The sequence below is a fragment of the Oncorhynchus clarkii genome, chromosome 2, assembly GCF_045791955.1.
Source record: "Oncorhynchus clarkii lewisi isolate Uvic-CL-2024 chromosome 2, UVic_Ocla_1.0, whole genome shotgun sequence".
In the NCBI taxonomy this organism is placed as follows: domain Eukaryota; kingdom Metazoa; phylum Chordata; class Actinopteri; order Salmoniformes; family Salmonidae; genus Oncorhynchus; species Oncorhynchus clarkii.
Genome location: NC_092148.1, coordinates 50,200,598 through 50,211,700, shown reverse-complemented (window position 1 = coordinate 50,211,700; position 11,103 = coordinate 50,200,598). Strand labels below are relative to the sequence as shown.

At 41.7% G+C, this 11,103-nt stretch overlaps 1 protein-coding gene across 5 annotated transcripts in view; it reads right to left on the bottom strand.

Annotated features, from left to right (window-relative positions):
* Positions 1-351: 351 nt before the first annotated feature.
* LOC139369033 (transcription factor SOX-6-like) overlaps positions 352-11,103 on the bottom strand; it is a 152,389-nt gene continuing 141,637 nt past the window's right edge. For all 5 annotated transcript variants that reach the window (XM_071108612.1, XM_071108611.1, XM_071108613.1 and 2 more), the window contains 2 exons: positions 5,550-5,766; positions 352-3,477 (listed from right to left, as the gene is read on the bottom strand). In XM_071108612.1, coding sequence (XP_070964713.1) covers positions 3,180-3,477; positions 5,550-5,766 — 515 coding nt within the window. In that variant the 3' untranslated portion in view covers positions 352-3,179. The remainder of the gene's footprint in view (positions 3,478-5,549; positions 5,767-11,103) is intronic.

Genomic DNA, 11,103 nt, shown 5'->3' with positions numbered 1-11,103 from the left:
TCTCTAACCTCAAATGTATACATTCTGCTCGCTTATTTCTCATTCAACCAAAAAAAAAGCAAAATATATTTTATATGGCCTGTTAATTACTCCAAAATGTCATTGTACGCTTGTACGTATGAACGCTTGGCCTGGCCTCGAGCATTACTATAGAAAGCATCTTGCTGCAACCAACTTCCTTCTCTGTGTGTGTCTACTTACTGTACTTGTTTATATCAGCTTGGTATTAGTCTCTTGTTGAGGACACTCTGTTAGTGTTATAAGCACTAATAACAAATAAATACAATAAGTAGCATACAGCGAAAACGGCTGCCTTTTGTCCATTGATAAACACTTCATACATGTCAATGATGAATTTGTAAGGAAATCTGTCTTTATTTTTTTTCTCTGATTGTCTTTCTCACAAAGTTGTACTGACACTTTTAGAGCCAACACCAGCTAATAAATACAATGAAATGTTAAAAAGCACAATTTAATTTCAAATACAATACTCAACACAAAATGTGTGTGACCAGGAGAAAATTAAATGACGTCTGCTTCTGTAGGTCGAAACAGACCAGTGGTCTGAGTGACCTTTGGACTTGTGTCAAAGGGCAAAGCACCTCAGGCAGCACTGGAGTTAAAACAATGACTTCTGCATAAATAAGTTTTAAAAAATGCTACTAAACTGGAAATGTGAGGTTTTCCTCTCAAGTCAAAACAGGTGACTTTTTTCTTTGTCAGAATTTTGTCGTTTTTTTTTTACGACAACTTCACATTAGGCAGTACTGAGAAGAGAACATTAATATCCAGTGCGTGTGATGCTTAGAACACTGGGAACAATGTCTACGCACGAGGCAAGCGGTATAACTCTCCTTTTTGTGGTAATGCAAGTTCAATCAAACTTCAGTCCCAAAAAAAAATTAAAAACGTGTTTTTTTTCTTCTACCAACCTGCAAAAATGTCGTTCGACATGGTCATAAAGAGTTACAAATCACATATAAATCAACCAGCAAACAGAGTAACACAAACCCTAAAATAGAGCTTGTAAAAGTAGACATATTTGCAAAATGGAGGATTATGAAAATAGGACTTTTATGGGTACGTTTTAAATTGACTTTAAATATCCGTTTCAAAATATACATGCACTGCAGAAATATACATGTACCTTTTGAAATGCTCGAGGTTATATTGACCCACGTTTTTGTTTTTTTGACAACGTACCAATTTGACAAAAAAAACATTGGTCTGTATTTTGAGAACCACCTCTGACGTCAACATAATTGTAAACTGATCAATTCACAGAAACAAAATCTGATCTTCTGTACCTCGGTATAACGCAGTAAAGAAAATGTACATTTTAAACCCCTAAATATATGGTGTCCCTACTATCGAAATGACTGTCTGGACCGCTCCTCTGCGTTTTCCTGTCATTCGGAATGACCATAGAACTAAGAGTCTAACTTTAAGACTTATTGTGCCTATTAAGATGTACTGTGTCATTAACAACATTTGCTGAGTCTGTATAACACATGTTATACTCACAAACTCTACACACAAACTTTAAATAAAATCCAACCTAAAAAGCCACTCAAGCTGAAAGTCAATGTACTGTAACAGTGTACCAAAACAACTAATTTGATCATTTTTGGCCTCTATGCATTATGGGTGACGATCAGGATTTTACAACTTGATTTTAGATGGTTCCTCACCTTGAATATAGTCTATGGGCCAGAATAAACATGTTAAACATGGTTAAGGTTTTCTATAAACAGCCAATACAAACCTTCGTTGTAAAATCATGAACGACCCCTTTAACATCCCGTAGAAGATGTGGGCTAAGAAAAGAGAGAGGGGAAGGTACTTGGGGCTAAACATCCCCAGATTGATACTCTCTACGATGAATCTCTCTACTGGTCTGTGTCACTGCCAGAGGTGGTGCCAGAGATGACAGATATCAGTATCCGGAGGAATCCTGAGGCATTGCGTTTGGCGATGAGTGCTGGGTTGTTTACTGGGTTATGCAAGGGGAAAACGCTTCAAATGTCGGTTGTCTTTCATTTGGTACCTAATCAACATGACCCTGTAGCGCACCACAAGGTGTCCTAGAGCGCTGGGCCTACCTATGGTCCGGGGGTCGGGGAGATACTAATGATTGTATAAGACATTTTGCAGCATCAAAATTAAGACTAGAATATTTTAGAGGGATGTGAATGTAGGTTTGGCACATTTCAAGAAAAACTGTACAATATCTAAAAATTAAAAAAACATTATAATAATATTAATAATAATAAAAGGGATTTTTTTTCCTCCCCTGTTTCGTTGTCAGTCTGAAAAGTCCTACCATTCTCTCATATGAAATCAAAAACACATTCACAAGCTGGCACAGCATACCTGAGCAAGGATATAAAACCCCATCATAAACAGTAATGTAACATGTTGTAAGCATTTGTCGAGAAAGGTGTAGGGGTACTGTACTCATGAGAAATAATCATGTCAAACTACAAGAGCTAAGGATTTTACATTACCTTCCACATTTTCAAGTCCTGTCAATCCAAGGTTTTACAGGCAAGTAACCTCTCAAGGAACATGTCCATGGAAATCAAATTTAAAAACGCAAAAAAAAAATGTCATCACACTTAAAATAAACATTTAAGACTGACCGCTGTCGAAGACCAATTCCTGATGTTTTAGTCAAATCCATGCACGCTCCTATAAAAAAAAATACACACGCGGGAAATGTGTAGGCTCTCTCTTTGTTCTTTAATCTCATTCTCTTCTCATCGACCTCTTACTGACTCTTACTTGCTCTTGTCCGTGTTGCATTGTAATTGCCGTGTGAGTATGTTCACTGTCTTTCTGGTAGATTGTCTGGAGGTTGTCTGGAGGTTGTCTTTGCCCAATCCCTCTGTACGGGATCGTTTCCGAGACGTTTGCGCATGCTAAAAAGAAGCACTCCCGTCAAGGTATTTTTTTTGAGCAACATGCTCTGTGAGATCTGATGTCACTTCCTGTCGAGAGTCAATCTGAGCATGCTCAGTCTGTGGTGCATCGTATCCCGGACGGAGCTGCTTCGAGCACATGCTCAGCTCCCGTCGTACTGTTGAAAAGTTGTTCTGCTCATAACACTGTCTCTGTCATATTGTCCCGCTTTTTAGTTCAAAAAAGTTCAAAAAAATCAGAGGTTCTTCTGAGCATGCTCAGTTGGCGCCGACAGGCTCCCGTGTCTCATGGCCACTGCTGTAGTCCGATTTGTCCTCAAAGTCTTCATACATGTCTATCTCGTCCTCTCCGATGACCGGGTGATCACCGGTCACCATGGCGACCGGCTTGGGCTTGACCACGCCGAACGTGCTCTGGGTGGCGGGGATGGCGGGCTCGGGGCTGGCCGAGGCGCTGGAGCAGTCCGACGTCAGGTGCGGTGAGGGCGTGGCTGTTGCTATGGCAGCCGGGTAGAGGCCGCTGGCACTGTTGCTGATGGGGATCTGAGGCTGTGGCCTGGGGTAGGTGGAGAGAGAGAGAGAGGGGGAGAGGGGAGAGAGAGAAATAAAGAGGGAGAGAGAGAGTGAGAAGTGGAGAGCAAGAGAAGGAGAGTGAGGGAGCTTTTGAACAGCTATTTAGAACAAGTTGAACGGTAGCTAACTCTTGTCTTTCGGGAAAACCTTAACACAGAGCTTTTGCCAGCACACAGTAGCCCTGTCAATGCTAAATAGCCTCTTGGGTAATGGATGGAATGAAGGTAAACACATATCACTCAAGCAAGCCCTCTGCCCTCAAATGAAGCACATAAACCAAGAACATTGATGTCAGTTTCCTCATCTAACAGTTCACTCCTTCTAGAAATAATTACAGCAGAGAACCTCTGACAAACACATTTTCACATTAAACTGCTTAAAAACGACCCTGTTTCATTATACGGAGCCGGGTCAAAATTGGTCATACCTCAATTTATAGCTCCCCCCCCCCCCCCAGTTATTTGATTCAGTCCTGAGTGAAACTCCAGCCGCTATGGTGAATCAGGCTTTTATTCCGCTTGACCACACACACTAAATTACAGAGTTAAACCTGTGACGTCTGCCCTGTTTTCTCTCTCTCTCTCTCTCTCTCTCTCTCTCTCTCTCTCTCTCTCTCTCTCTCTCTCTCTCTCTCTCTCTCTCTCTCTCTCTCTCTCTCTCTCTCTCTCTCTCTCTCTCTCTCTCTCTCTCTCTCTCTCTCTCTCTCTCTCAAACATCTGCTAGTATGATTTCTGTGTCATATTTCTACCGCCCGCAAGTGCCTGCCATTGTCCTAATTTCATAAATGACAACTATTAAAAATCGCTCCAATTCAAAGCAGTGCCCCTGGTAAATCCATTAAAACGTGGCCTGTCGTGATGACTTTAATCACATCTATGCCTGTTTTCTATTAGGACCCAGCCACTGGCTTCGGCTGAATCCCAAAAGGCACCGTATTCCCTATAATAGTGCACTACTTTTAACCAAGGCCCATTGGGCTTTGGGTGAAAAGTAGTGCACTATTTAGGGAAATAGGGAGCCATTTGGGATGCACCCTTTGTTTTCAGCATTGCCTGCAGTTTGACGTGAGAGGATGAGAAAAGTGCTATGATAAAGGGACCTTGTTATCTTTAAACTAGTAGTTTGGATTACAAATTCAGGCTGTAGCTCAGCACTATTACTTGAAGGGAAATACTGGGTGCACGGAGAATTAGCCTTACAAAGAACAACTTCCCCTTAACAAAATGATTAGGAGCAGTCGATTCAAGTATTCCAATCCAAAAATGGGAGCCGTCCATGACAAAAATATTGAAGAGATAGTTGACCCCAGGACCAGTTTCCTTATCTCTTTTAGCTTAGTATTAAAGTGACCTACTTCAAAATGTTTTTAATTAAGTATGTTAAAAATCCGTTTTTCTGTGTTTAAATGGTGTGGGCGTAACCCCAAAAACAGAATGATGTCGGTGTATACCGGTCACAAAAAATATACATGACAAGTAATGGTTGGTTGGCCAGCTCAATCAATGAGGCAACGTGACGTCACACTATATGAGGAAATAGCAAGCACTGTTTTGTTTAATGTGATGTTTTTGAAGTGTTTTTTCCCCCCACTAATTAAAGTATAGGATGAGTCAGCCACATGATTTGGGTATGAGATAACAGAATATAAACCCTTAAAAGGGAGATTTTCACTGGACAGTTACTTTAATAAACTCCAAAATCAAAGTTTGTCAGATGTTTTCTGACCTCAAAAGTAGCCTAAAGTCAAGATGATCCACGTACCACATCACCAGTTGTGTATGTCCAGCTATATTCAAATGAATGAAAAAGATCTCTTTGTTCTGGAAATGACATGGTGCTTATCTCTTCCATTTATTATGGATTGTGGCGTAAAGCCTAATCTACAAAACAAATGGCCTGGGACATGGACTTACCTCAACAGAAGACCACTTTTGAGGTTTGAAAACACAAGCTTTGATTTTGGAGTGTAATGTCCCTTTAAGAATACTAACAGTTAGCCTAGTCAGCCTAAAGACCGCACAACAGCAGATCAGTAGAGTGTCTCTCTCTTCTTACCCCACACTGAAGAACTGCCTCATCTCCTGTCGCCGCGAGCGCATCATCTGCTTGTACTCCCCGATGCGTAGCTTCTTGCCGTCGATGATGCAGGTCCTCTTGGGCCGGGGCTTGTACTTGTAGTTGGGGTACTTCTCCAGGTGGATCTTACTGAGATGGGCCTGTTCCTCGTAGTATGGCTGCTTCTCCTGGTTGGTCATGGACTTCCAGCGAGAGCCTACACACGGATAGCGGGACACACACACACACACAGCAAGAGTCAGGGTTGGAACCCAAACTACAGCGTAAGGACACACAAACACACACACACACACGCACACACACACGCACACACACACACGCACACGCACACACACGCACACACACGCACGCACACACACACGCACACACACGCACACACACGCACACACACACACACTGAAGGACACTATTAGGGTATTGGTGTTCGTAGAGAGTATTGGAGTTGGTGTTCGTAGAGAGTATTGGAGTTGGTGTTCGTAGAGAGTATTGGAGTTGGTGTTCGTAGAGAGATTTGGAGTTGGTGTTCGTTGAGAGTATTGGAGTTGGTGTTCAAAGAGTGTATAGGAGTCAAAGTTTTGTCAAGTATAGTCCTGTAACTAGAAATCTTTTCACAGTTTAGTGGATTATACAACGTTCTGTAAATTGCTTGTTTATGTTCTTCTAATAATAACAGTTACATATCGCAATGTAATTTTTGGACGATATAATATCGAAATTTGACTATATAGAATTTTTGGTTAAACTAGTGTTAGACAGCTGTACCCGCGCCAAAACTCTGGTATTTTTCACCCTATAGCTTGTTCTTTCATTTTCTTTTTAAATAGTGAGACAAAAAGTTCCCCGACTGATCAAAACAAATGTTCTCCTGTTCTCTCTCGTCCCTCTGCAGCAGACATATTGTGAGCAATATGTTTGGAACATCAAATCGCAATAAAATCGCAGTTTCGAATCGCAATCCATATAGAATCATGAGAATCGCAATACAGACCGTGATAATATAGAATGATGATAATATTGTATTGTGAGGTCCCTGGTAATTCCCACCCCTGTCTTATCATGAGGTTCAATTAGCCATTGAATCGTACGTGTCAGCGCTTCCACTGCACAAAATCTATGCCGTCTTACTTCTATCATAGCAGGAAATCTCTTCAAGGAGGAACTTGTAATAAGAGAGAGACTACTGGTGCATCTACATTGTTGAAGGGTGCTTGAAAACAAGGATCTGTCCCACTTTAGGATCCCTGATACAGTTTGGTTCTCATCATGTCTCTACTATAAGCACCCAGCGACGGAACAAGTGGACAGGACTGTTACCGCAGGAATGGAGCACATCTGCGTGGCCTTTCTGACAACCCATTATACACACACACACCACAGCTTGGACACACACAGGGAGGAATCCAGGACCTGTGTCCCAACGGACACCCTATTCCCTATTTGGTGCACTACTTTGTCCTGGGGTCTGGTCAAAAGTAGTGCCCTATTTATGGAAAAGGGTGACAATTGGGGCGCAAGCTCAGGACTCTGTTTACCGACGTTTATCGAGACTCCCTTCTTTTTCAACTAAGGAAACAGGGAAGACACTTTTTTTTTAACGGACTAAAGCGGCCGCATCGTGTCCCTCGTCTCCAGCTGTGTTATTGTGTTTGGGCAGCACACACTCCATCGTCTCCTGATTGCCTCTCAGGTCTGGCATTTCCCTGTTGTCATCACAAACAAACCGCTAACTAAGTAAATATCCGGAATGTTTGGTCTCCGCCAGATAGGTGGAAGTGATAGATGACCTCTGACCCTTTCAATTTGACTCCAACTTTGAGTGATGAGGTTTGAGCTATCCAATGCTTCGGAACCCTCAACTCTGGACCTCGAAGCCAGTTCCACTGCGCTTTTTCATCGTTGCCCTCCTAATCCGGGACGAATTTAGACCTGGGACAGCAGGTGGGTACAATTCATTATCAGGTTGAACAGAAAACCAGCAGGCTCCGGATCTCATAGGGTCAGAATAATCCTGCTTTAGAATGATAACTTCAGTGATGTTGAACAATGGTCTATGTATACGACAGATGAGCAAAGTGCAAGGATTTTATTTCTTTAATACAGCGTTTAGTTTGCCTCAATTCACTGACTAAATGACTAAAGTCATTTGACACCGTTTGCTCAAAAGCCAAACATTTTGGCCTAGTGCATGGGTCGGCGACCCTTATCACTGGAAGAAAAAGACAAAAATCCACACACAAAAAAAAAGGTGTTGAGGGAGCCCTTTCCAAGCAATATCTTATATTCAGCACCACGGATAGCAGTCTGATCAAATTACCACGAAATCTGACGTTCAGGGTCACAGAGCAGTGGACCCAGTGGTCGTCTGGTGAAGTCGCAGGGAGAATCGAATCTCGTGAACATACAGTAAAATTTGCTCAAGGAGTGATTTTACTTTTTGATTTAAAAAGCTACCAACGAAGGAAATATTGTTGTCCAGTGATTAACTGACATACCCACATCAAGCCCCACAATAAATGTAATCATGAAACGCAGAATAAACAAGTATTATAAGGCAAACGGAAGGTTTGATTGAAATCAATATTTATTAAAGGCATACTGCTTTCAACTTAAAACAAAGTGTTGTCTGTTTCTTTACCTTACTTTAATAATTAACATTTTAAAACTCTAAAATGCTATTTGGAGGACAGCTAAAACATCATTATTGCACACAGAGTGAGTCCACGCAACCTATGTGACTTGTTAAAACACATTTTTACTCCTGAACTTATTTAAGCTTGCCACAACAAAGGTTGAATACTGATTGACTCAAGACATTACAGCTCTTCATTTTTCATTCATTTGTAAAAGAATTAAAAAAATAAAATAAAAAAAATTAAAAACAAAAATTCCACTTTGACATTACGGGGTATTGTGTGTAGGCCAGTGACAAGACATATTTTTTATTTTAAAATTCAGGCTATAACACAACAAAATGTGTAAAAAGACAAGGGGTGTGAATCCCAGTATCAATGCTAGTATCAACACAAGAAGCACTTTTCACTACACATATCCATCACCCCAGTCAGTCTCACAGCAGAGGATGTGTGTGTGTGAGGGAGAGAGAGAGACGGAGTTATATGGGTGTGTGTGAGTTCTAGAAAGATGTTATTTATTCTAATATGAATGATTAAATAAGATCAGATTGATCGATTGGTAGTTGACCGATTTACAATACTTTGAATACATCATTGAACGTTTAGGTGGACATGGGGGGGGCACATTCAGTTTCTGTTTCATACGGCAGTGTTGTTTTAAATGAGGCACACACCCTCTTAAGACATTATCTACAGTGCCTTCGAAAAGTATTCAGACCCCTTGATCTTTTCCACATTTTGTTAAAGCCTTATTTTAAAATGGAATTGAAAAAAATTATCCTCAGCAATCAACACACTCATAATGACGAGGTGAAAATGCTCGGGATTTGAAAAACAGAAATACCTTATTTACATAAGTATTCAGAGCCTTTGCTATGAGGCTCAAAATTGAGCTCGGGTGCGTCCTGTCTCCATTGATCATCCTTGAGATGTTTCTACAACTTGATTTGAGTCCACCTGTGGTAAATTCAACTGATTGGACATGATTTGGAAAGACACACACCTGTTCATATAAGGTCCTACAGTTGACAGTGCATGTCAGATCAAAAACCAAGCCATGAGGTCAAAGGAATTCTCCGTAGAGCTCCGAGACAGGATTGTGTCAAGGCACAGATCTGGGGAAGGGTACCAAAACATTTCTGCAGCATTGAAGCTCCCCAAGAACACAATGGCCTCCATCATTCTTAAATGGTAGAAGTTTGGAACCACAAAGACTCTTCCTAGAGCTTGCCGCCCTCTTCTTAAATCAGGCCACATACACTGAGATTACATTCCAATAATCTCTCCTTTCCCCTGAAGTGTGTACTCATTCACTACTATGTACAAGCATTGAGTTGGGGTATGGCTAGACTGAGGGAGTTTCTACCATATATCTTATAACAATCATTTCCATCCAAATTCATGAAGGGAAGGGAACTATTGGGACGCAGCCTGAGTATTTGTTAACTGTACATCTTCCACTATCACTTGTTCACAAGGCCTTCTGGAAAGATTTGAAATGTTTTCACACTCAAAACCGCTTAAATCAAATCAAATTTTATTTGTCACATGCGCCGAATGTAACAAGTGTAGACTTTACCGTGAAATGCTTACTTAAAAGCCCTTAACCAACAGCGCAGTTCAAGAAGAAGAAAATATTTACCAAGTAGACTAAAATAAAAAGTAATTATAAAAGTAACACAATAAGAATAACAATAACGAGGCTATATACAGGGGGCACAGGTACCGAGTCAGTGTGCGAGGTTACAGGTTAGTTGAGGTAATCTGTACATGTAGGTGGGGGCGAAGTGACAATGCGCAGGGTAACAAACAAACAGCGAGTGTACAAAAGGGAGGGGTGTCAATGTAATCGCGATCTGGCACCGCATGCCGTGTGGTAGCAGAGAAAACAGTCTATAACTTGGGTTACAGGAGTCTGACAATTTTATGGGCTTTCCTCTGACACCGCCTATACTATAGGTCCTGGATGGCAGGAAGCTTGGCCCCAGTGATGTACTGGGCTGTTCGCACTACCCTCTGTAGCGCCTTATCTGATCAATTATGTCGCTCTCGCTGCTGGTGATTCTTTGATCCACCTCTACGCAGACAACACCATTCTGTATACCTCTGGCCCTTTGTTGGACACTGTGTTAACTAACCTCCAGATGAGCTTCAATGCCATACAACTCTCCTTCCGTGGCCTCCAACTGCTCTTAAATGCAAGTAAAACTAAATGCATGCTCTTCAACCGATCGCTGCCCGCACCTGCCCGCCTGTTCTGACTTAGAATATGTGGGCAACTACAAATACCTAGGTGTCTGGTTAGACTGTAAACTCTCCTTTCAGACTCACATTAAACATCTCCAATCCAAAATGTAATCTAGAATCGGCTTCCTATTTCGCAACAAAGCACTACTGCGACATGTATGCTCTCGTTGGCTGGCACTCGCTTCATACTCGTCGCCAAACGCACTGGCTCCAGGTCATCTACAAGTCTCTGCTAGGTAAAGCCCTGCCTTATCTCAGCTCACTGGTCACCATAGCAGCACCCACCCGTAGCACATGCTCCAGCAGGTATATCTCACTGGTCACCCCCAAAGCCAATTCTTCCTTTGGCCGCCTCTCCTTCCAGTTCTCTGCTGCCAATGACTGGAACGAACTGCAAAAATCTCTGAAGATGGAGACTCTTACCTCCCTCACTAGCTTTAAGCATCAGCTGTCAGAGCAACTCACAGATCACTGCACCTGTACATCTGTAAATAGCCCATCCAATCTACCTCGTCCCCATACTGTATTTATTTATTTATCTTGCTCCTTTGCACCCCAGTATCTCAACTTGCACATTCATACATATCTGCATATCCTACCATTCCAGTGTTTAATTGCTATATTGTAATTACTTTGCCACCACGGCCTATTTA